Source organism: Platalea leucorodia (genome assembly GCF_965183815.1).
Source record: "Platalea leucorodia genome assembly, chromosome: 5".
NCBI classification, from domain to species: domain Eukaryota; kingdom Metazoa; phylum Chordata; class Aves; order Pelecaniformes; family Threskiornithidae; genus Platalea; species Platalea leucorodia.
In genome coordinates this window covers 80,397,791-80,425,132 of record NC_138827.1, presented here as the reverse complement: position 1 = coordinate 80,425,132, position 27,342 = coordinate 80,397,791, and the positions used below count along the sequence as shown (strand labels likewise).

General features: G+C 37.9%; 1 protein-coding gene across 1 annotated transcript in view; it reads right to left on the bottom strand.

The window, feature by feature from the left end:
- LRP2 (LDL receptor related protein 2) overlaps positions 1–27,342 on the bottom strand; it is a gene marked incomplete at both ends in the record, with an annotated part of 130,997 nt that overhangs the window by 7,568 nt on the left and 96,087 nt on the right. The window contains 24 exon segments of the mRNA XM_082311876.1: positions 497–617; positions 772–839; positions 1,425–1,515; positions 3,812–3,931; positions 4,667–4,843; positions 5,288–5,508; positions 6,284–6,412; positions 8,594–8,759; positions 9,533–9,676; positions 11,810–11,941; positions 12,948–13,079; positions 15,173–15,301; positions 16,145–16,267; positions 17,059–17,196; positions 18,596–18,712; positions 18,984–19,100; positions 19,682–19,801; positions 20,501–20,629; positions 21,580–21,825; positions 23,423–23,619; positions 24,473–24,650; positions 25,046–25,269; positions 26,534–26,704; positions 27,187–27,339. Coding sequence (XP_082168002.1) covers positions 497–617; positions 772–839; positions 1,425–1,515; positions 3,812–3,931; positions 4,667–4,843; positions 5,288–5,508; positions 6,284–6,412; positions 8,594–8,759; positions 9,533–9,676; positions 11,810–11,941; positions 12,948–13,079; positions 15,173–15,301; positions 16,145–16,267; positions 17,059–17,196; positions 18,596–18,712; positions 18,984–19,100; positions 19,682–19,801; positions 20,501–20,629; positions 21,580–21,825; positions 23,423–23,619; positions 24,473–24,650; positions 25,046–25,269; positions 26,534–26,704; positions 27,187–27,339 — 3,543 coding nt within the window.

The following is a 27,342-nucleotide window of genomic DNA, read 5'->3' as shown; positions in this document are numbered from 1 at the left end:
AGGAACCTACAAAAAGCCCAGACTTCTCAGGCACAGGAAACAGAAGTTCACTACACATGCCCCATATTATTTTTAAACAGATGACTACAGTGTTGCAGACAAGCTCAGCCTTTCAATGTTAAAAAGATCTCTTTGCCAGAATCATCATCTGACAAAGTCTTATAAAAAATTAAAACATATATAACTATGATCTTATGTATCTTTTTGAACTGAATATCCAGTTCCAGGTGTAGTAAAGAGTCTTCTATATTGCTCATTATTTCAAAGCTAATTTAGAATGTAGAAGAGTTTTAAAATAGTCCTTTATTATAAAATAATGATCAGCTCTGATACTGCTTGGATTCAAAAATCCACTGGAATTGCTGCAACACTGCACTTCCTATGTTCCAACAGAATGGGCACAAGGCAAACAAACTGGATTTTTCAGAAATATTTAGGAACAAACATACATTTTCAGTGCACAGATATTCCAGCTATGAAAGTCTTCAAAACATACCTTGGTAGTTTGGGAAGCGCTGGTAAAAGGGAGCCTGTTCGTCTGTAGTTAAAAAAGCCTCCAACCACTAACACTCCAATTATTATGATTAGTATGACTGTCAGCAACACTGCTACTGCTGCTATCAAAGACAGAAGAAGAAGCAAACGTTCAAGCAAGCATAGTTCAGTATATAAAAGAGCCCAGAGAATTATAAGCTTGACCCTGAACAGGTATCATAGTAGTATACATTCTTTAGCTCAAAATATCAAGTGTAATATATACTTGAAGCTTACTTGTTCCAGGAGGCACTCCCTTTGACAAGCCTATTTCACAGTAATTCCCAGTGTAGCCATAAGAACACCTGTAAATGTAAGGACAGCTGACTGAATGGCTTTTATTAAGTCTAGGATCTCAGCTTTATTATTATATTCTGTAATGTTTATCTACATGCCATAAATTTTAACTCCATGCTCAGTAGTTATATATTTCACTGACTGTAAATATAGTATGTCTGCTATCTTCATAGAATTAAAAGTGGAAGTAAAAAGTGCTGAGTCAGAAAACTAGTCACTGAAGTCAAAAGATTTGCTTTCAGCAGAGCATCGGTGGCACCTACTGGCTGTTCCAAGCTACATTTACTAATAGAATTTTTTGGTATAGCATTTTACTGGAATCTTCAGAGGTTTGCCTTTCTGGGTTTTTGGTTTGGTGTTTTGTTTTGGTTTTGCGCTCCCCCCCCCCCCCCCCCCCCGATGCATTTACATTGCTTATTTGCTGATATTTTCATGCATATATGTGTTTTTCTGTGATTGTTACAAACATGCTACTGCAGATGCATGACATTTTCTGAAGCATTTCCAACACATTTCAAAAAGAGTTTAATTGTTTTGTTAGACTAAATCAGCACAATCTGACTCAGGACTACCCTAACCACATATTGACTTACTTGCATTTTGGAAGACCACTTTCATCTATATAGCATGTTCCTCCATACATGCACCTGCATGCTGGCGGCATTGTGGGAGGGTATTCAATGGCTGCAAAATTCAAAAGCCACATATGTGTTATCGAGACATCTTCAACAGAAGAAATACTACCATAGAGCATTTTATTTATCTCTACAGAACTTGCATATGCAAACTCACAGGCTACTTTTCAGAAGCTTTGCTTTTAATAGCACATGTGTTTGTTGCTCCTATATTTATTTTTCTGCTAAATTATCTTATTTTAATTGAAGTACATGTTCTTAGAAAATAATGACTTACTCCGTAAAAGTAGGCACAGACAACTCAAAAGCTGTATGTCCCATCACTTTCTTTTGCCCATGCAATGCAGCCCACCACCACCCTTCAAAGCTCTCCATTCAGAAAGCAGTAATACTTTATCTCCTTTGCCCAGACTCTTCCATCCAACCAGCCTGAAGTTGCACAGAGAGGGCCAAACTGTGATGCATTTACTTACGAAGAAAAGCAGTGGATGGAAATGCGCATACAGGAGGGACCTCTAAACTCTCATACATCCTGACAGTGAGAACAAGACAGAAACCCAAAGTCCTCGGGGTTTTCTGTCAGTACAGAGCACAGGCTGACAGCTTGGCACCAGGTAGTGCAGAGGCCTGTTCTTCACCATGCCAGTGTCTCAGCCGCACTCCAAGAGCCCTGAGGTGCCCAGGTGGCAGTGCTGCCTGAGCTGGCCCAAACACAGAGCTACAAAGGTTCTGATGTTATTCTAATGCTCAGTCAAGTAAAAAAAAAAAGTGAAATTTCTTGAAGTTGTACTAGCCTTCAGTAAGAGCTCAGGATATGCTGTCAGAAAAGTGTAGTTCACATAGGAAAAGCTCTGGATCTTAGACATCATTATAGGCTATAAATTAAGGATGGACTTTGACAGTCTGTCTTACACTGATAAGTTAGATCATAATACTTTTGTCATAAAATTTTTATCAGCCAGAGGTAGAGGAAGTCTGTTGCTACAATGATCCTTACAGGTAAAACTCCCTTCAAGTAAATGGTATACAAAAAGGGGAAATGCAGAGGTCTTACAGGCTGTGTTTCTCAGTAGCTGCAATATGGGGAAAGGACCAAATAAACCAAATGTATATACAAAAGCTATGTTTGGTCAGTACGTCAATTATGGCACTCATGGTTCACTGGCTAGAAAATTTGCTTAAAGTCAAGATAAAAACTGAAGTTCAAAAATGGAGACAGTACTGTATATCCTATTTGCTGTCTCCTCCTTTTCCTCAAAATAAGGTCAAGCACAGTTTTCTTAATTCCTGGACATTTTATGTAAATCAGTTTCAGCAAAGAATAACAAATGCAGTTTCCTCAGAGCAATAAACAGCAAACAGTAAATGCAATCAACAGTGTTATTGATCCCTAATTTAAACATGTATTGCACACTTCCATTCACTATTACATCATATTATTAGCTCCTCTTTCTGCAGCTCACACCATGTGGCAATAGGAAAGAGCACTAACAATTAAGAAAATGTAATTTAGAGGTAAGGCAGTGTAAAAAATTATGACATTTTCTCTTTTAATGCAAAAAGAAGAGAATTCAGAGAAGATTAACCATAGAAAAGATGCCAGACATAATGTTACAAAGCATAATTTACTAGAGAGATGTTGCAAGGACAAGTACAAGGACATCTGGCTACCACCCACATCACTGTAAGCTAAAGAATGCAGACTCTCAGCTAGAGAAATAGAAATCCTGCAGTGGTATTCTCTTTCTTCTCAGGAAAGGCTGAGCAATTCTATTTTATTGGCGCTCCTGGAAGCACTGTGGGGGCTCTGCTGCAATGCAACAACCAGGCACTAAATTCTAGTGCTTAAAAGGCTTTCCAGCACATGATAATTATCTAGAAGTTATCTCTCTTCACCCTGTGAGTTCTGTAAGCTTTGTTTCAAGTTTCTATTGTATTCTATTATACTGATCAAACAATGCCTTGTACAGAATTGTAAACATAATTGTAAACCATAATTTGTCACAAAATCTCTAGTTCTGAAATCAGTGCATTTGAAAAAAATGAAAATAAAATATTTTGGAATTTCAAAACAAAAATCAGAAACTGTGACCAATTTTGCAGCTGGGTCTGGCCTGGGTGGAGTGATAGATCTATATCCATGTTACAAATAACATGCAAAGAGATTAAATGAAACACACAAGGTGACCACAAATCAGTGATGGCTGAGAATAGAAGCCAGATGTCCTGACTTACCAACATCTATTTTATCAGCTAGCTCATCCCTCCATATTTCTAATTCAGTAATGCATTTGCATTCCTAAAGAAAAGCTTCCTTTGCTTTCATTTCCAGTTTGACAAACTACCTGCATCACACTCTGTGCTGCTGCCTTCTATGAATCGAGTCCCTTGAGGACAAGTGCAGGTGTACCCTCCTGGTCTCAGCAAGCAGAGGTGGCTGCAGACATCTTTACAAGGATTAGGCACTGAAAAAAAAAGTTATAAAAGCAGTTGAAGCAGCAATGCAGCATATTCCTGAGGTAAGGCAGGGCAACTCCATAGTCAGCAGTGTATCTCATCAATATCAATATCTCATCAAAAATCTAAACAAGAGTAGATCCATTTTTTAGAACAACTCATGCTTAAATACCACATTTATATCAAAACCGTCTCTCTGCCTTTTCTCACGTTCTTAAGGGAGAGACCAGGCTGTTGGGAGCCAGCGTAGCACCAAGAAGAAACTGAACATCTCCAAGTAACATGGAGCTTTCTGATTCTGAAAGCTAAAACACCTTTAAAGAGGGGTATGCTGGATGTTCCTCTGGACATCCTCCCCTCTGATTACTGTGGACATGTCATAGCTGAAATATACCCCTTGGAGGCAGTATTAAATGTCCAGCACTTCGTATGTTACCAGGATAAATTCACATTGCGACTGCCACCTCTGACAACTCCATGATGGAGGGGAAGAAGAGAAAGGACAGGGTCATAACTGAGAACTAACAGACTCCAAATAGCAGTGTGTGGTATTCCACTGTTGATTTCACTTTGGGTACGCAGAAAATACTTGCCAGCCTCTATTCCATTTTTAGGTTTTCAGAAATGAATATTATCACATACTGATGGATGCATTATCAGAAGATTACTAAGCTCTTTGAAGACATCAGTACCAACTTCGACCTCATAGCAAGGAATGGCTCACCAGGATGCTGATTACCTACCTGACTGATTGTATCTGTGCTGGTGATAGATGCGCACTTGAGTAAGCCATGGATTTACGGTCAGCACTTTCACTTTTTCTCCACTTCCAAATTTATCTTTCTTCCAGACTTCTCCTCGTTCTTTAGCTATCCAATATAAATGGCCTTCGAAGACATCAAGGCTGTATGGACTGCCTACTTCTCAAAGGAACCAAACAATAGACTGTAAGCAAGCAAATCTCTAGCAGGAGCGATAAAACTGCTGTTCTTTTTCAGCTTAAGTATATCATCTAATCCTTTCATTTCAAGACATCTGCAGTTATATATATACATCCTTATATGCCTGACCACTTCATGCCAGTGTACCTGCAGACTGCTTAATAATATACATAAAAAAAGCGATAATCTAATATTCTACATTGTCCCCTATTTGGGTCATGTAAATTACCCTCAGGGAATCTAGTTACCAGGCATCGTGAGCTCTGAACCTGGTGTGCCATTTGTCCTTGTATAAAGGAGAAGAAAATACTATCAAGACTTACTCTTTGAAAAGCTCCCGAATTTAGCCCCACTTATGAAGCTCAAGTACTTGTTAGCATACATCTTGGTTACTATTATATTAATTGCATAATAAGTTCTTACCTCCATGTAATACTATGGTTCTGTCTGTCCCATCAGGTCTCATGGATTCAATAATATTTTCTTTAGAATCACTCCAATAGATCCTATCATTATTCAAATAATCAATAGAGAGACCTGTTGGCCAGCCAAGGTCTTCAGAGACCAGAGTTTGTCTTTGTTGTCCATCCATCCAGGCACATTCAATCTTTGGCTGCCTTCCCCAGTCAGTCCAATACATGAGCCTGAAAGGACAGAACCAGAATTTAATATGGTTCAGAATTTGGTCACCGTGATTATCCTTTGGAGTTTCATGGAAAGGTCAGTTGTGGAACATAAAGCTGTTCAGCAACCTATGTTTTGCAGATGTGATCAGGAAAGTTCACTGAACAAGCTTGTTTCAAGTACAGAAGATAAATATAAAAAGAAGAATGTTTGCATCTTGTGTCCTGATTTGGAGAGAGAGTGGTTTTAATGACATTTTCTCATTCTCAGTGGAAGAAAAATGACTGTGAACACTGAACATCCATCAGTCACGATAAAGCCGCAGAGCCCAGGTGACTTCAGGAAGCTGTGCTGCTTCACTCCAGCTGAGAGAAGCATGTATTGCGATATCTGGTGATCCATCATATAATACAACATGTAGCAAGCACAGCTGTTAAATGTACCAGTGCACTTACATTGCTTTCCACTCTGAAGGAGACTATATCTGTATTGCTTGGAGCTGGTAAAGAGACATTCCCATCAACTTCCCTATTTTAGTAGTAACAGAGAAATTCGGTGGGCACACAATACTGTAGAAAGGAGATTTTTCTTTGACCTACTTTGTGTTGTTGCCAATGCAAGCAGCCATATGAAATCTAATCCTAAAATACTTTCCCACGTACACAAATTTCCTAACATAAGTAAAGGGAAACTCCAGAAAGCATTGCCTTAGTCTTTCCTGTAGTTTACCATTGCGGGGTTTTTTTGTTATTGACTAGCATTGAAAATAATTCTGGGAAGTCCTGTAGTACTTACCCACGTTTTGGATTGACAGCAATAGCTGCTGGTTGATCCAGCAGGGAAAAAATAAGCCATTTTCTGTACCGTCCATCTAATTTTGCCACCTCTATGCGATTAGTCCCTGCATCAGTCCAGTAAAGATGTCTGAATTACATAAAACACAAAACATTCCAAAAGTAAATAGTTTATGCTTGGGAAAGGAATTTAAAAAATATATATTTTTAAGAAGAAAAGCTATATCAAACCTGAACAAAATTAATATAATGAAGCTGTATTGACTACATCTGAACTTTTTCAGTCTGGAACATACAGACCCTAAATATATGTGAGTTTAGCAAATGTGATCTATCAGCTCACTTGTTTTCTCCTCTGACAAAGTTTCTGCAGCTGCCGCTGTTCCCTGTCAAATAATCTTCAATAAAGGGCTACTGAGAACTTTCATTGTTACTTTTAAGCACCAAAGGTGGCTAATAAGCATCTTTAAAGATTCAGTTTTTCCAGGAGATGATGAGGTTCATTACAAATAAAAATTTATTTACCATGTAATTTATACGGCAACTCTGAAGGTATACAGCTTATTAGTCCACAGCTCCTCTCTAGACTTTTGTCTTCTGACAGAGATGTTAATGAATAAATTGTTACCACATGAGACGCAAATGCTTTTAGTCCTTACAAACAGGGCACTCAGTCTACTCTTCCTTGAATTTTGCTTAACTTTATCATTATGGCTTTATTATTTTTTTCACCTTAGATAATAAACTTACTCATTATTATGCACTCACTAATCACACAGTGCCTTCTGATGGAATAAATTATCTCATAATTGGCTTGGGAATGTGAGAAAATACTGTAATTCCTATTTTGCAGATGGGCAGAAATACTAAGTGTCTCAAGCCATGTACATCAGTTTTTATATAATGTGCATACACTTAAATATGTTTTTTTAAAATACATTTCAACATTGTTCTGGAATCAGTGTAACACTATGTTTGAAGTGCTGAAGATGCTAGCCTCACCAGGATGCTGGTGGTATATATCCTTTATTCTTGCTCTCATGACCATAAAGGTTTGTGAATAGAAATTCAGACACTCCCTTCTGCCCTCAGAGACATTTGACTTTCCGGGTGGCCTTCAGTTCACAAAGCAAATGGCAAAATAACCTGAAGGCTGAAGGCTAGCCCAGACCCTAATATATCTATCTCTTATTTAAAATCTGCTGGAAGGAAATATAAAATTTTCCACTTCATTTTTTCCATCATGACTGGCACAATTTTTCAGGCTAGTGAATCACTTCAGCCAGCCAGACTGGCTTTATCCTACTCTAGAAATCAGGGTGACATACTGTATGAGCAACTCCATAACTACTTCATAGGACACAACACCTAACATAGTATACATCACCTAACATAAGGAGTCTAGATAATGAAAGCTACGTATCAGGCTCCAAACTGGAATAAGTCTTTTCCCAGTCTTTGCCTACTCATACAATAGCTTTTTGAATGCTTTATCATGCTTTATATGATCTTAACATCCTCCTTCTTCACTCTATCGGATGCACTACCAGGAATATCCAAAATTTGTCAACAGCATTCAGAAGACTGACTCACCTCTATAACCTCTGTCCGTTCAGCTTCAAACAGAATCCTGACTACATTTCATAGTGTCTATCTGCAAACATCAGGATCCTCTCAACATTACACCAAATGAACTACAGCTATGCCTGTCCACCACATCCTTTAACAGTTACATTGCAAATAAGAAATGACACCATCAACATCAGAGTCAAGCTCCCAAAAGTCATGCCCAAAAAACTCTGGGACGCAGTTACAAAAATGTAACCATTTTCTGAGAAAACACATATATTCATCAGACTTCAGAGCTGCTTCTGCTTTGGGATTAGTTCATATAGCACAAGGCTGGTAAGAAAGGAGCAAAGATAAAAGACAAATTCCGTTATGGATTGGGGAGGTCTCCTTCTAACAGCAGAGAAAGCTTGTTCCCTGGAGCTTACCTGAGTCCTTAAGGAAGAATCCATCTGACATGAAGGCCAGCGTATTTATCACTATACTGATGCACAACTGATCTGCCCGTTGTGAACTAATGCAAGTTTCCTCAGAGGATATGTGGTGCAGTAAACAACATGTGTTTGGCCTATTAACCTGCTCTCTGGGCAAACAGAGCTTACTATATTCTTCTGAACTACCTTGAGACTAGATATCTTCAGAGACAGTTCATAAGGAAGGAAAACAGTGGATTTTGCACTGCCTGATCAGACCCTGGACGCATTCAACGTACAGCATTTTTCTAGCTTGTCAGTGCACTTACCTTCCAACCCAGTCAACAGCTAACCCATCAGGATTAACTATGTATTTGAGATTCAAGTCAACTTCCTTTGTAGGATTGTTGCTACTGCTGTCAAATGTGGGCAGATAAGCACGTTTGATGGCTCCAAACTCAGAACCCTGTCCCAGAATGCTGAAGTACACAACACCTTCAAAAAAGATGACAAAGATCATTTTTAATGTCTAGTTATTCAATATTTTTGGAAAATTCTAATATTTCTGAGGCTCTTATGTGAAGATACCAGACCCATTTATTTAAATAACACGGAGTCATCTGTTCAATTAAATTACATTTTGTTAGTGTGTAAGTTTTTAAGCTATTCATCATCGGTAAGATGCACATCTAAAATCATCTTGATCTAGATTATCAAGAAATATGTATCACATTTTTTTCAAGAGTAGAGCATCTGAAGCCTTTGCACATGATTTTGAGAGGAATTCAGACTCTCACGACCCTAAGGAACAAGTACGGCCCAGAACAGTGGCCCTGTGAAAATGGCAAAAGTAGGGAAAGCCAATAAAAAGGCAAAGATATAAGCTAATATAGGGATCTACTGGCCATTCCTGCTTGGTATAAGGATTAGTTCTTGCAAGACTCGAGACAGGCAGAAGAAAAGTAAGGGGTTCATTTATAGCGATCTTCTACTACTGCAGAATCCTTGAGCCACAATTCCACAGCTGAACTTACACTAAAACAAAAGGAAAAACAGAACAAAACTTAGCTAACCTAAATTAAAGCATTAAAAGGAACCACACTGATGCTGAAGAATGAGTAGTGGGGAGGGACACATTCAACCAAGACCTGGCCAGTTAATCTAATTTGATTTTGATTTCCAGTGTAAATTAAATACCCATGCTGCAGAAATCATCTTTTTAAACCAACCCTTGCATGGTTGAGTATTAATGTTCTACATATACTCACTCAGGCCTATCCCTTCAGGGTCCCAATCATAATCCAGAGCTTGGATGCGTTCCTGATTATCAATATAGTCAGAGTACTGTTCTGAGGAGATATTGTATCTTCGAATCCGCACATTATCTGGCAGCAGTAACAACGGAGGATTACCTGGGAAACAATAATGAATTTTACTTTCATATATTTCTCATTTTGGAAGAAACAGGTGAAAGTCACTTCTAGTTAAAACTAAGCGGGGGTTTTCACAAGTTCCGTCTGCATAAAAAGCAGAAGGGACACTTCTAAAGCTTCAGAGCTATTCAAACTTCTCAGCTTTGCAAAATTCATTAAAAACTCTGGAAACGCTTACTGCTGAGGATAGTATTATCCTTTTCACCATAGATTTTGTGCAGTAGTAATCATTAAGGGATAATTCCTTAAAAATTCTTAAACATTACAGTGTTGGCATATCACCGCCTCACATGTGAAAAACAGATGCTGCTATACACTCTGCGGTTCAGCTCCCCCCTTCAAAGTACAGGAAGCAATTTTGAAAGTACAAATAAATTGCCGGTACCTTGAGCCACGACCTGACTGAGTTCTTCTACCTGAAAGTCTTTAAATCCTAATGTCTCCGTATTCAGAAGAACGTTCTCCTACCCACACGTTAATTCAGGGTTAGCCTCAATACTCTAATAACTTGACTATAGGGAGTATCAGTGCCACCTGGCTGATTTTGCTGGTGAGAAAATTTAATTGTTCAGCCCTTTTGCTAAGGACAAAGTCCAGTTGGGAGTCATGGACTTAAATCCTAGGCCTTCTTCCAGAGGAAGAGTTCTCTTACATTAATCACATCTTCACAGAGCCAATGAGAAATGACAAGGCATTCAGCTGGGAAAGGAAAACCTCATTTAGCAGTGCCTTTTCCAACTAATAATGCTCAATATCCTATGAAGTGTTCATTTGAACACAATCCCTTTCCCTCTAAGTCACACTCAACTATGGCAAGTGACTGATTTCTAATGAACATACAATTCAGTGTAGAAATTGACAGCATTTCCAATATATATGCTATTACAGGAAAAAGGGGACCTAATATTCTATGTGTGTTCTGAAAATGCCTACTGACCAGGCCTGCAGCAGACACAGGCAAAGGAAGGCAAAGGAAGCCCTCATTTATGAGTGCTGTGAGCTTGTACTACAAAGAGTGGTAAAGTTCTGGGCATACACAGAAGTAGAACTTTAGGCACAATAAATTTCATGATGTTATCAGCTACAATGATGTTATCTTCTATCACTTACCCTTGAAAACTTTGGGTGTCTAGATGCTTCCTGAATAAAGCCTATGAAGAAGGGTTTCAAAGAACCAGATCTCTGACACAGGCACATAAAGAGGCAGTCAGGCAGGAACTCAGGTGCAAATGCCCTTTTGTATTTCCAGTCTCATGCTCAAAAGTAAATATTTGCTGAATTAGGCCCCTGGACTAGTAACCTGGAGACCTGGTTTTCTTGTATCGTTTCTCATATTACAAATAATTTTTAGGCTTCAAAATTCCAGCAGCATGCAGTTTTGGTCACAGGCATTCTGTTCTGCAGATCTGACTATTTGACACACTACATTTCTATCATGTATCTCTTAAAGCTATTAAAGTATAAGTACTTTTCTAAATACAATATTGTTTCTGTCGTTTCTATAGTACTGCTGCATTGTCACTTTTTTCCTATTTTCTTCAGCTCTGTATTATTACTATTCTATTACTATTATTTTCTGAATCAACTCTCTACCTGTTCAATGACTGTCACACACTGTAGTCACTGCACTGAAGTAGGATAAAAACCTAATGATTGTTGTGAAACATTGGCCAAAGTTCTTCTATTTGTGTGCATCAGTCCATGAACAATGAATGGCAATCTGTCATCAAACTGCCTTTGATTTGTACCAGTTTAATGCAACTTTCTTCTGATGCATTATTTTGTTCAGAAAACCTAAACTTCAAGAATAGGCAATATTAATTTCCTTCTGATGACAACCACAGGATAAGCAGGTTTTCGTTTGCAGAAAGTTTCAGGAGAAAGGAAGGCAGGCATCCAAATAAAGGTATTAATTTTAATGTTTACAATTGGAAGCAGAGATGAGCACTTCTATTCCTGATTAAGGAATGGGTGGAATACACAGATAATATTATGTTACAAAATAAAGTTTGGTTTTCACTGTCTCCTTCCTAAAAGGATTATATTCATTAAGTTGCTACATTCCACTTGCTCTTTACAGGTAGCAATCAATCTTGCTATCAGTTAACATACCATCAGCTGCGCACTGTTTCCCATGTTGATCACCCACAGACCTGAAGCCATCTGCACAGAAACATTCATAGCTTCCTTTGGAATTCTTGCAGTCCTGGGTGCATGTTCCAAAGATCTCACACTCATTGATATCTAGACATAAGTAGAGAAAAGACACCTAGAAGCTTAATCTCTTTCTTCCACATGCTGGTCACCTTTACTCCATTGAAGTGGTAGGTTTGTTCCTTCCTCACATACTCTAAAAGATCAGTGACCTAATAAGTGATCTTTAACATCAGCATCTGTTGTCTAACAAAACTCCTCATCACTCATCTACTGTTTAACATGTCTTAACTACAGATTGCTAATAACTGCATTGCTCCTGCTTCTCAGATATTGCTTTTCAGAGAGACATTTTTGGTCAAGTATTTTTGTGTTAGATCACCAAGGAAAGACAAAAGATGAGGCATGACTACAATGAGATGCAAGAGCAAAGCCTTCTTAAAATGCTGTAGCAAAGATATACAGATAAAAGTTTGCAAAGATACCTAGTCCTCAGAAATATCAGCAGGAAGGAAAGGGAGGGGTAGCCTTGGATCATGTTGAATAAAACTACACAAATGGTCTACAAGAGCTGGGAGCGACAAACAGAAGTGTTCAAAACATACTGAAGTGGTAACTGTGAGGGTACTATATTGCATGACCATGAACAATGGCCCGTGGGTAGACTCCTCACCATATTTTATCTGCATATAACCAGGGCAAAAATATGGCACAACAGACCTTTCCTGTAGGTCTGTTCTGGAGCAGAACAGGAGAGTATAACCTTCAGTAAGTTTTCTTTCAATAAGGAAAAAAAAACAAAGAGCAAATTTCTGTCCCTCAGATTGCAAAGATATGACAAAACCTATATACAGTAAAGCAAAAACATATATCTACAGCCACCAAAAGCTTAAAACAAGTCTAAACTGTGGAGCCAGTTCTTTGTTGAATGAGGCCTGCATGTTAGAAAACATGATTCAGCAGCAAAACTTTTTAGGAAGCATCTGCTAAATGTATAAAATCCTGTTAGAATGCAAAAACAGGTAGTCATATTAGAACGATGAGGTGACAGGTCACTGAACACTTATCAGTGAGATGTTTAGAAGATTGAAAATACCATCACAGGAGTTTCGGTTGGTTTCACTGGCCTTGTACCCTGGCCTACAGGAACAAATAAAGCCTCCTTCATTCAGGTTGGTACAGTTATGTTCACAGATATTTTCTGCACAAGTTCGCTCTGTTCCAGGATCTGGAGAAAAAAAAAAAAAAAAAAAGTACATTATACAATTATAACCAAAAAATAAAGTGATAAGGGGGAGAGAGGTGTCATAATTTTGATCATTATTATAATTAAAAATGGTTTTCAAGTAGACAACGTTAGTTTTCTCTCCTTTTTTTCTAACTGAAAATGAAATTAATGTTAACATCTATTCTCTAAGGCATAACTAACCAGCAGAGGGTGGTAAATGCTGGTCAAGACAGCTGTCAACTAAGAAGTTTAACCTCTAGAATTAAGTGAGCAGGGTCAGGGTAAGAGCCATAACCATCCAAGCTCACCTTCCTTAAGAGAAATGTCATTCAACATTACTGCCAATCATAAGCAAATGCAGAAACTATTTAAGAGACTTGACTCTAACTCGTACCTTTGCCAACCTACCTCTTTCTTACCCAGTCCTTTCTTATGAGCTAAACAAAAAATGTTCTCAATTGCTATCATGCATAACACAAGCCCTAAATTATTTGTATCTGGAAATTAGAGAGAAGATGACAGTTTGTTCATGCTGTACCTAATCTAAAGCCTACTGAAGTCAATACAGGTCATTACACAGCATGCACTGCCCTTTAAATGATGCCTATAATGCAAAAGGCAAGTCAGGGATAATAGATACTCTGTAACAGATAATGAAAATTATACTCTTCTCAAAGTACATATAGAATTCTATTGATTCTGACATACTCTACATACACACAAAGTACTTTCAAACTCAAATCTGTTATATAAGTGGAAAAGATAAATAATATATGTTTATTGACAGAACGTGAGAAAAAGATACAGATGTATGGCAAAGACGTTACATTAAGCTGATTATCTCCTTTATACATACACATCCCAGTGCTGATTAAGTTTAAACAGCTCAATTTCATATACATGTAGAAGCATAAATTCATTGTACACACACACACACATAAATATTCTATTTTATCTATAACAAGGGTATTTGATGCTGGGAAGGCTACAGATGTTACCATCTGATCTGCATTCACATCTATCCCCAATCAGCAGAGCACTGACTGCCAGAAGGTGTCTGTTTTGCACCATTTCATATCCTTTTTATACTTTTATATTTTCACCAAGTCATTGCATTAGGTTATATTACCTAAAGACCATTGGGATGGTATGTGAAACAGAGAAACCAGCTGCTTCAAAATGGACTGCACCATAGGCTTCTCAGTTATTTGCATTTTGCCAACATGCTGGATTGTAAATCACCAGTGCGTCATTTGGCACACTTTCACTTGAAGCCATTAAAGCCTCACAAATTGAAATTGCAAGTACATGCTCATACTACCACTCTGCAGCTGTCGATATATTGATATTAAAAGTTAGGATTCCCCCCCCCCAAGAATCCATGAGAATACTCTCTCTTGCCTCAAAGTTCAAGTCAAAGCTTTTGCATCTAAATGGATGCTAGTAGATTTATAATGCATAGTTAAAAAAGTTGTGCAGAGGATCTGAGAGGGCCCTCGGCCTGAGGACTGGCTGTCCTTATAGAATTCTGTGATTATGCCTGTAAACAGGAAAATAGAAGCATCTCAATATACTTTTGTTTTTAACAGGCCTAGAGCAACCTATACCAGTTCAGAATCTGCCCATGAATAATTCCGTAGGTTGGCCTATTGCAATTATGATTGAAATATCTGGATGTTCTTGCCTCCATAATGCAGCCCATTTCAAAACAAAAACTAGACCAATCCCTTTTTTGTGAGGCATAAATACTCTAAGCCTAAAAAGGACTGTTCAGAGCGCTGAATTGCATAGAATTATAGAATCATTTAGGTTGGAAAAGACCTTTAAGATCATCAAGTCTTACCATAAACGTAAAACTGCCAAGTCCCACTAAACCATGTCCCTAAGTGTCACATCTACACATCCTTTAAACACCCCAAAAGAAGGAAAACAGAAGATATTGTCATGGCTAATTGTATAATCCTACCACAGGCTAATTAAAAATCAATATTTCTTAGTATGTTATTCAAGAAGCAGCATGTATTGTTATCAGTTTCAGAATTTTTTATTTCAACAGCATTGTAATTTTGTATTCTATTGATATTATTACTTACTGCAGCCCATTTCATCAAAATGGTCTCCACAGTCATCATAATTGTCACAGACATAATGCAGAGGAATGCAATTTCCATTACTGCACTTGAATTCTTCAGTTGTACAAGGTCTTGGGGTTGGTTCTCTACCTACAGTCGAAAAGAGAAACACTCTTCTGTCACAGTTTCAGCTACGCAGTACCAACAGACAGCACTATTCCACATTGCTAATGAGGAAGCTGATGCAATCTGGTAAAATAACGACTAGAGCAACTTTGGAAGTCTGTAGTAAAGCTGAAACTATAACCAGGGCCTCCTGACTTCTAGTCATCTCCCCATGAACTGAAAGAAGCCCCTCCGTTTTATAAAGACAGAAGGTAAATTCTCCTACTACAGTTAGTAAACTATTAAGAATATCGTACAATAAAGCCAGTAAATAATAGCATTAAGCAACCAAAAATATGATTAAACTTGACAATATAAAAATCAACGTAGTCAATGAGAACTACATAAGATATCTGAGGGCAAAAACCTATTTAATACTAACAGACCTTTTGCAGGATTTGGGCCAAAATATCAATACTGTTACTATGTGCATAACAGTGCCACAAATTCGGAAGTACCCATTTCTCTATTTTAAGTCCCAGCTATCCATCCCATCCTTATTTTATGATACAGGCAAACTCTTTCTTCTTCCTTATTTTAAGGGGAGTTCATGATAAGTTGACACAATTTAGCTGCTGCTCATAATAAAATACAATATGATTTTGAAAATCATGCTCTGTACTTTTCAGACAAATGGTTGCTGATTTTTGCTACTTGTATGGAGAGCTGCGAATATGTAGTACCAATAATCATAGTTCAAATTATTTCATACTGAGCTCTAGTTTTCATAATTTATGTTTAATTTTGAAATTTCTATAGTCCTTTGGTATTATTAAACATTAAGCACATCACAATTACTGAATTTGCTGCTCAATTTTGTAAACATACAGTGTTCCTCTTTCTCATCACTTCCATCTCCACAGTCATCCTCCTGGTTGCACAGCTCATGACTATATATACAGCGATTGTTTTCACATCGGAAACGGAACGGAGATTCACAAGCAATATCCACTGAAAACACAGAGATCAAGTCAGTCACACTTTGATACTTCATGCCATTGAGTCACAAATTATCCCAATTGGTTTTATCTGGTAACATTTATATGTTTACTATATTTTAAAAGGTGTGGAGGCATTCAGACCCAAAGGAATATTTTCTCCACATTCTGGTGATCGTACATTAGGACATTACACATTTTTTGTCAGAAGACAGTACATCATCTTTGGCCAAAGGCACATCCTATGACTACATATAACACTGAAGTTTCTACATTTGTTTATGAAGTAAACTGATTGAAAATCCAACATGCTATTTAAGTGGCTATATAGGGCATAACTGACAAAAATTGTTTAAGTAGCACCTCCAACACCTCATTTTTAGAGCTAAAGTCAGGACTCCTCAACCATATTTACAAAGATGTCCTGACTATATCGATAGCTTTAAAAGCTCAGCACCTTTGAGAATATAAGTTATCTGAATGAATCTTTAATTGCAAGCCAATGCTCTTATTTTAGATAACTAACTTGAAAATGTGAAATAGTGTCTTTATCTCTTTGATATGTTTCTCCCTACTTTTATAACGACACGTAAAAACATCTGCAAAGCAGTGAGAAACATACTGTAGGAATATGAAATGAACTTGCATATGAAGCAAAATTTTCAGCACTCATCCTGAATTAAGTCTGTGAGAATCTCCAGTGAAAAGAAAATATTTAAAATTTATTCTCTAATTGTTCTCTCTACTGTAATTAGAGATTTTATTATCCATATTGTTCATTTTAATATAATTTTTCTCTCTTACAGCAAAGGTGAAGTTCTTCATCAGAGTCATCTCCACAGTCATTATCACCATCACATTTCCAGTATGGCTGGATACAGACATGGTTTTTACATTCAAACAGCATGGGTGGACAGTATGTACCATTAGGATACCGTGTTGCTGAAGAAAAGAAAATTATTATGACATTTTCATTTACAATGAAAATTCTAGGTTTTCCTGAAAAATATTCAGCCCAACCCTATAATATTTTTTCAATACCCTTCTCTCCATAGTAGGAGATATAATATGCGGCACTGAAAAGATCTACAGCAACAACAGACTGCAACAAGGATTGAGGACTTCTTGGTAGCTATAACATAGTTAATTCAGGTTTGAATGAATAGTGAAACAACATAAATTACTCCCAGAAGCTTTTGAAAATAAACTGTCATTAATTTAACAAGTGCTGCTTGAATTTCTTACTGACAAATCCAGTTCAGTAATAAAGGTAAATAATGTCACTGGCACCGAACGTGAATGACTGAAAAAGTACGTAAGATATCTAATTCCAAAAGGACTCACGTTGGTACAGTAAAAAAATACCCTGATTCTGTAAAAGCTGTGAAAAATACTGAACTAGAGCAAAGTGAAACGAAAAATATGACTCATCCAACCTACATAAATAAACCATACCCTTGCCCTTGCAATGGCTTCTCATACACTTTTTCCGCCCTTTAAGAACAGCCAAATGTCGTGTAACTCAGGTTCTGAAAGATTAACTGTTGCGATGTACATTCCAGGACGTGGTTACCATCAGAAAAGTAAAGGTCCTACTGTGCAGATGCCCCTTCTTACTTAAAGCACAGGTGTTAAAATTAGGTACATGGGAAGATGTACAGAACTGCCCTGATATCAACCAAGAGAAAGGAATTCTCCCGAGTACTGAAGCCTAAAATCATTCGGACATGTAAGTCAGAACCAACACTTAAATACCACCTAAAAGCCAATGTCAGTCAGCATAGGTAGAGCACAGAGGTGATATCTTCATTCCTACTGGGAACAATACTTCCTGGGTAAACAGCTGGAGCTGGAGCTCCATACAAGCTACAGCGTACAGACATTTTTTCACAGTAGATCAATGTACAGAAGGAAGACAGAAACGGAAGAGTATTTTACTTCCTTGGCTTCACTGGTACTTTAGGAAACTATACACACCTTTGAGCATTATAAAAAACAATCCCATTACAGAAGCTTGTTAGAACACAGTACAACTGAAAGAGTGGATCTTGCAATGTCCATGGGACAGTCAAAAATTTTAATTCAATCACATGTGTATCTTCTGCTGGACCTTTTAAACACATTAATTTCCTAGGAATGTGTTTACAATCAGTGTAAGAGATGGCAACCCATTATTATATTAAAAAACTGATTCAAATATTATACTTGTCCTGAATTTTTACTGACATCACTGAGTGTTGCAGAATTCGGTACCTCTATCAGTCATCTCACTTAGACAGAAAAGTGCAAATCTTTCTGGAAGTGAGCTAAATGAGCACCAACTGCAAAGCTTGAAACTCACGACAAGTTGCTTCATCAGAGAAATCAAGGCAGTCTGCATTTCCATCACATCTGAAGCGCTCTGCAACACAGTGTCCACTGTCACACTGGAAATAACCTGGGTGGCAGGTCCTCAGCTCTGAAAAGATTCAGAAGTAACTGCTGAAATATTTTCTTGTTCAAACCCAGCTAAAGTGTTTACTTTTTGAGAACAACATCCTAAAAAAGACTGCAAAATCCCAGACCATTAAAACTGTGGTATCCTCTACTTTTGTTGGTATGACTAAAGTGATCTGGTCAACATTACTCCATTAAAGATACTTCCCATAAAAGATCATTTTGCAGAATAATTTATCACATTAGAAACAAAAGTGTGAACATGTAAGGAGTAGCATCCAGACAATACGCACCACAGTCACGTTCATCTGAATTGTCTTCACAGTCATCATCGTGATCACAGATCCACCGGGAAGGAATGCAGCGCAAATTGTCACAGCGGTATTCACTTTCTGTGCATTCACGAGGACCTTCATTTAAAATGAATGTACAAATATGAAAAGTTACCCAGATGTAGATTTAAACATCCACACCTCTCTCATTAAACCAGACAAAAGTAATATGGGCAGATAATGTGGTATAATCCTTAAAACTAAATGATGTTAAAACAGCTTTCCCCCCAATACTCTTTAATTGCGTTAAACATTCTATGTGCCTCGACATAGAAAAAAGGAAATTCATTGTGGATTTTGTTTCATCACAGAATTATACAGGAATTTTTATTCCAAATCAGAAAAAAAAAAAAGATCCACTTTCATTGTTTAAGGAACTATGTAATACTACGTTTGCACACACGGCAGAATTCAAATATCACTTCTTAGTGGAAAACAGGAATTTGTGATATTGTGATGACTGGATTTATCAGTGGTTTTATGCATCCAAAATGCTTCCTTGTGACATCACTGTGGTATTTCAGCAAAGAAAAGACAGGCTATGGAGTAAAACAACGGAATGGTTGCAGTTGAGAGCTGTCTGCCCCATTCTCATGAGAAATAGAAGCATAGTTAAGACAAAAGCTGGACTATATCATGACAGCCAAGAAAGAACTCACTGCAGTTGTGCTCATCAGAATTATCTCCACAGTCATTATCTCCATCACACTTCCAGCGCAGTGGGATACATCGATGATTGTCACAACGGAAATCTCCAAAAGGACTGCAAGTCATCTCCTCTGCAGTGTACACAGTTTGCCAATGAAACAGCACACATTAGCGTAGTCTTTGGATAAGATGGAATGCAGAGAAGATAACGGAAGTAGATAGAGATGTTCGTGCCACAGACTGGGCCAAGTAATAGAGAAGTGATTAAGAAACAGCTGAAATAACTATATAGAATTGAGATGGAAACACAAAGAGATAAACTTAGTACTGTCAAAGGAGGGCATCCTGACCTCATGGCGTGTTACACTTCCAAGTCTTTTCTGGTTCTGATACAGTGATCTGATGTCCTCTAAGCTTTGTGTATAAGTATATGAGAGGTTTCAACACAAATGCAAGGGTCATCATACTTCCCATGCTGGTGGTTTCACCAGCACAGGAGGTAAGTTAAATAAATGTAGAAAACACTGACAGTTTTAATTGTCTAAAATAGTTCAGCTCAAGTAAAAGTATTTCCTGTTTCATTTGATGACATATTGGGCAAAATAATAAAATTCTCATCTTCAGAGCTCATAAACAGGTCAGCTGCACAATGAATTGCTGCACGTAGAATTTTTCCTGAAGACAAATAACTACCAGGGTAATTAATTGATATCAAACAAAATATGCCCAGGTACATTATTACTGAAAACTTTCAGAAAATCAAGGTGTTTGTAAATTGGAGAAATATTTTAGGTACAAAGTTATGTTGAAATGACCTTCTCCAAACATACCACAGCCTTGTTCGTCACTGTTGTCTCTGCAGTCATCATTCCCATTGCACACTGCCCACAACGGTATGCAACGGTAGTTGGTTCTACAGCTGAATTGTGTGTGATTGTCACACCGATAGGCAGGGCCCACTGAAAGAGGCAGTTGTCAAAGTTAGTTGTGTTACTTAGCCATTAAACTGTCCTCCTTGCTATTCTGCCTTTCAAAATCTGTTATGATTTATAGTCAATTATCTCTACTAAAAAGAGCTATCTATCTGCTAACGTCAGTGTTGTAAAAGAGAAAGTGTTAAATGTATCTGATCTTACTATCTTTTCCAATCTATGCTGCTTGTATTCTGCATATGCTACAAACCCATAACAGGTTCAAACAACATTCAGCGTGTTTTTCCCTGAAGTATTTAGAGCTGGTAACAGCACTAATAAAAGCCCCAAACCTGGAAGCCAGAGGAGGCAGCTTGCCCACAGGTGGCCAAACTTGGTCACAAATTCTTCCAGATGGCCAGTGACTCAGAGACATGCTGGAGCACATAGGAAAATCCTGCTGTTAAACATAGGCTAGACTGTGCTCTGCGTTTGTTCTCCTTGTAAGCTTTTGTTTCCAAATCACGTGCCTATCATCATGAGAAACTTTAGCTTCAAGAAATGAAACTTTACTTTGTTTTTGTTTTTGGAAAAAGTATGACATATGTCATGCTCCGAAGTGGAATAAGGCACAAATTGGTGAATTGGCATTCACTGCTTCCACATAGGCAATGGATCAGCATATATCCTTTCTACAAAGTGTTGTTAGGGGCCAAGCAAAGGATGCTGCTAGCAACAAGCAAGTCAGAGTGAGACGCTGCCAGCTCTTGATAATCTGGCCAGCATAAATAAGCTTTCTCCCCTTCAAGAATAAGAAAGTAGTAAATTATCACACATAGCCTCTATGTTTTCCAGCACTCTTTACTACATGATTGCAATTAGCTTGCAGAAAGTATACCTTTCTAATAAATTTTCAACCTCAGGAAAACTATGTAATGCTGTTTGCTCTGCTTTTGGTGCACTATAATGTAGGCAGCTTACTACAGCTATGTGCTTACTGCATTCGTGGAATGGCTCATCAGAGTTATCACCACAATCATCATCCACATCACATTTCCAGGACTGTGGGATGCAGCGGCCATTGTCACATTTAAATTGGCCTGGGGGACAGGTTCTACTGGCACAGTAAGTACTATCTTCGTCCGAGTTGTCACCACAGTCATCCTCTCTATCGCACTGCCAGGCTTCTGGGATACATCGTTTATTGGCACACTGCCACTGATGAGTTTCACACTGGTGATTAGCTGAAAGAATACAAATTGGCTGTTAGGATACTGAAACCTACAGGAATGGTCTGCTGCTGTTGTGTCAATTGAGCAGTTATCATGTCTACACCAAAAGTTAAAAAGAAAGCCAGTAAAAATTTAAAACGTCACATTTATTTGCCCAGTTAAGGTACAGATTTCTAATGTCACATGGCACATTTCCCACAGGCATCTTCAGACAAGCTCACTAAGGCTCTACATTTTTCTAGGAGCGAGACAGATTCTATCTTCTCCTAAAGCAGAGGGGAGCAAATCCAGCATTCAAGCATGATTGAGGCAGGGGCTCACAGTCACTTCACAGAGCAGCTCTGACCATGCTACCAATTTAGATGTACACTGCCTGATGAGCTTGTTTCTCTGGCTATGAATGAACATGTCAGAAAACTTAGCAGAAGACCATGCTAATAACAGCTCCACAACCTATAAATATACAGCCTCTATTTCCAAAGGGCAAAGCACTGGAAGCTGGTGACAGCAGTGCTGGCAAACTGAGGGAGCTCTGAAGGTCTATGAAAATAGGAGTCAACACTGATCTCTGCTTCCAGAGTTTGTATGTCTCACTGTACACCACCCTATTACTTTTTCACATACACTGCCAAATTGTTCAAGAGGACAGTATATCACGATTTCCACACATCTTCTAGACTAAAGGATTCTATTCCCACGCACGAGATGATGAACAGAAGGAATTATATAGACCTAAACTGGCTTTTATTGTACCTGGTACGTTAAAACCGGTGACACATCATGCAGCTGCCATATTTCTACTTATTTAATATTCCCCTGTGCCACACTAAAGAGCTTAGCTATTTGAAACTCAGGTAAAATTGACATTTCATTTAATTCTGTCATTGTTAGAAACACTTTGCTAATGGAAGGCAATGAAACTATCAATTATACAACCACGCTGCTTTCCCCCCCGCACCTCCCCTTTATGTTACTAAGCTTGCACCTGCCAGAACTACATTATTTACAAAAAGAGAACTAAGGATGTGCTTTTCTAAATTAGACATAACTATGTGGAATAAGACAGGTTTTTAAAGGAAATAACATCATTCCACAAGCATAATTAGGCTATATTTCTAAAATACTGCCATCGCAAACAGCTCTCCAAAACAAATCTTCCCACCTGCACTGGATTTTGTGCAATGCAAAGGGTGAAGTAATTTCATCCCATCATGCAAAGCTCTAGAATACAGGGAAAATTAGCACACCTGGTAGACTGACCTGGGTATTAGGAAGCCTTAGATTCCTCATACTTACCATGCTTTTACTCAGAACAAAACAAAGTGGGTCTTGCTTCTAGTATTTTCTACCTCAGATTGTAATTTACACCAGTGTAAATCTGTCTCAAAGGTATAGAAAATGTTTATGTTTTGGTACAGTACATTTTTGCTCTCCTTTACTCTGGCTTTTGCACTGAGGTGAATTGCTCTAGCAGGTGCAAGATTAGAAAAGACTGCATCTGTCTACCTTACCTTTTCATCTGTAAAAAAGGGATAACGATTCTGAAATTTATATATAGTTTACATGTTCTGTATTGGCAAAACACTTAAATTTATTAGTTGTAACATACCACAAAGTACAGGATCTTCATCTGATCTGTCATGGCAATCTGGCTGGGTATTGCACAAGAAATGTGGACTTGTGCAGTTCCCATCATTACACTGGAACTGACCAACAGGACAGTATCGGTGTGGACAAGTAGGGGGCTCATCAGAGCCATCTCGACAGTCCCTCTGTCCATCACATTTCCACCAGATAGGAATACACCTACAAAGAGGAAACAGTGTTTTTTTTGTTGAGGATATGTCTCTACAGATATACAACCATCCTTTTACAGCACAAAAGACAGTCTTTTCTCAGTGTTATTTCTTGAAACTTCCAAGACATCTTGAATTTCATGTCTTCTGTTTCTTAGGTCAAATGCTAACAAAATATGCCAGAATGCTGTCACCAGAAACAAATGATATTGGTGGGCCTCTAGAAGGAAGTTCACAGCAAATTAATAAGGATTTAATTTTTACATATATTTGTGGTAACCATCTCTCATGCTTTTTAAACCAATCTTCAACTGGATTTTTAATGAGGTAACATTTTAATAATTCACCTGAACTTTAGCACAAGAAGCTCACTAAGGATTATCATTGTGACACTGCTTCAAAAGTCACCCAATAAGCACTCCACTACTGTTGTCTCAGAAAAAAGGGCTGGAAATGTGCCCCCACATCAGCTAAATGGCTTTCCTGGGCCACTAGCAGACAGCATATATTTGGCAGAAATGGATACATTGTAAAAGATGTACAAAAAATAAGAGAAGGTTCCTGGTTTGTGAATTCAACTGGAAATGGTTTCTGGAGGTACATGTTTCTAGCAACCCAAACTTTGCTACATTAGCAATGTAATATAACAGGAAGAAAAGGAAAAAAGTACTATTTAAACAATGAGTCTAGAAGTGTTTTTCCAAAATGGAAGCCTGTCTGATCCTGGCTTTGTCTTTGCAAGCCCACTACAAACTCACAGTGAGAGCAAGAATCCCTAATTTCATGCCCCTTTGAAGAGACTGAACTGTAAAATATATCCTTAAAAAGACATCATTGAAAAAAGATGGTGAGCAGTGACTTACCTCTCGGTGTCTGCACAGAGAAACTGGGTGCTAGAGCACATTGGAAGGCAGTGGGCTGTATTGCCAAACTGTACTATCATGAAGTTATCAGGACATTCACAGGAATAAGCCTGACCACCAGCTTTTATTAGACAAAGATGGGAACAACCACCATTGTTGGTGCCACAAGGATTATTAACTGGTAAAACAGAAGAATAAATATTACCATACTTTGCAAATCCCAGGACACAAAGGTCAATCTGCAACAGCCTCCTCTAATACTGTATTTAAAGCTTAAATGTAATAAGTTGAAAAACAAAACCTAGATAAGTAGGCACTTAGTGAGAGAAATATGTATGATTTCATATACAGGAAATGGATGCTATTAAGCCATGGCATTTTAGAAACTAATTTAAAATTATGCATTTCCAGTCATTGCTATTCCAAGAAAAGGCAATTTATAAATGTAGAGGCCTACATTTACTCTGTGCATTTATTCCCCTCAACAAAGGCAAAAGTGGAGTGCACTCAGGACCCTTTACAATTAGTCTCCAGATAACAGCTGACCCTCTAAATGCAATTCTGTTTTCTCACCAAATGGCTGTCTGTATGGATGGTACACATGGATGTCAAATGGCCTGTGTGTGGTGTTCACAAGAACTGTCCTCCCTGATCCGTCATATTTATTTCCCTTTTCAACAGTTCTTGTGTTCCAGTCCGTCCAATATATCGTGTCTTCAAAAATCGTTATTGCGAACGGATGAGGTAGAGTCCCATCATATACTGTGTGACGATGATGTCCATCCAGGTCAGAGTACCTACAAAAAAAAAAAAAGTGCTAAAACATCTTCATATCTCTATTGTGTATGCTTATGGTACTTCGTTATTGGTGACCAGGATCGTGCAATGTGGAATTGCAGCTTCTTTAGTCCTTAATGACAGAGCACTGTCCTCAGTGAATTCATTTTAAGATATGCAAGGAAGTAAACCAGATTATTTTAGGCAAATAAATGTAACGGAGGAACATCCACTGAAATGTAAAGTCTTCCCACAAAAGCATATCAGCTAGTCCAATTAAATTTTGCACATTTACTGCCTTACAGCGAGTTATTTTTGTCACACGGGAGACTAGCTTGCCTGGATCATTCAGACTGCTAATAATGGAACACTTAAGACAATAATAGGCATCCTATATTCATAAACTGTATATGTCTTTCTGATTTAGAGCCTCCTCTGCTGAGAGGATAACAAGATTTTATATTTTTACTGTCACCTTGCTATAGGGGGAAATTATGAAATACAAGAGAGAAAAAGAGAGAGACAGAGAATCATACATATAATTAACATACATTTTTAAAAAGACATTTTTAAGACTTCAGCATAGAAAAGGCTGCCAGAAGAATGAATGTAAAGAATAACAGAACTAAATATAAATCTAAATGTACATGTAAATATGAATACAAATATAAATACTAATATAAATACAAAGGATTGTTTTTAAAGTATTTCAATGACTTGACAAGAACCAGTATGCTAGTTATTCAGTTTTACTGATATTTAAGTGGAAATTTTCTAACACTAGAAGCAATTAATAGATTTTTCTTGATTAACAAAAAAACCCCATATGCTAACAGGAAATTCCATGTTGTAGCTATGGACAAACCTTCAGACATCTTCTAACAATTTGTATACTATTTTATTAGCACATAACTAGTTTAGTTATAGCGCAACTCTTATCTATAGGCAGAAACAAGAGAATCGGAAAAAATAGTGATTTTATATTCAGCTTTGCTTTGGTACAGGTTGTACACCTAGCGAAGTTACATATTTGAATACAGACTGTGAATCTTTTCACTATAATTTTTGGACCACGTCCAGTGGGACCTAGGATGCAAATATAGGAACTAGGCTACTGTGTCATCTAGTGATTCGTATCACCTACTACTCCAGACTTTCTGACTCTGGTTTCCTATAGAGTAAGTGGGTAGAAACACTTACAATGCTTACAGCATCTATAAATGCTACCACTGCAATCTGACATGAGCAATTATTCAGTTGTTTTATACTTTTCTGCGTACGTACTCAATGTAATTTAGATGGGCATCTGCCCAGTAGAGCTTGTCATTGGTGTAATCTATGGTGAGTCCATTGGGCCACTCTAACTTTGTAGAGATAATCACCGTCTTCTCCTTGCCATCCATGCCTGCTCGTCCAATATAGGCTCGATCTGCCCAGTCTGTCCAGTAAATCTGTCTGTTCAAATAAATACTTACAGTTAGGATTGTAGTAAAAATACGTTGAAGTAAATATTAGAAGCCACACCTCAAACATAGTATTTCCTGCAACAGAACTAAAGCAGAGATTGAGGAAGATAAGAAAAAGGTTAATATATTTGTTACTTTAACTGCTACAGCAGACAACTGTGTGATCACAATTGTCTTTAAAGAATGCAACGAGCAGGCCCACTGTCTATCAAACCACACACACTTCTATCAATCTTTTTAGCCTTGCACTCAAAATTTCCATGTCCACCCGGAACCAAATTCCACTTTCAATGATATCTGACAGCCCTGCATATATACCTACAAAAGGTGAGCTACTATTTTTCCTAAGCTACAGCTAAGTTCTAATGCCACACAAATCTAAGTGCAGGCAGCCAAAATTTATTTCAGATTTTCAGAGACAGTGCAAGACTATTTGCAAAAGAAAGGAAAAGCACTCTTGAAATGTCATACCCGTATTTTGGATGAACAACAATTGCTCTGGGGTACTGAAAGCAGAAAGTGTTGTTGGCATCCACACACCGATCCACCAGTTTTTTCCGGAATCTTCCATCAAGTTCAGAGACATAGAGACAATCTTTGTAGGCATCCACCCAGTACAATTTTCTG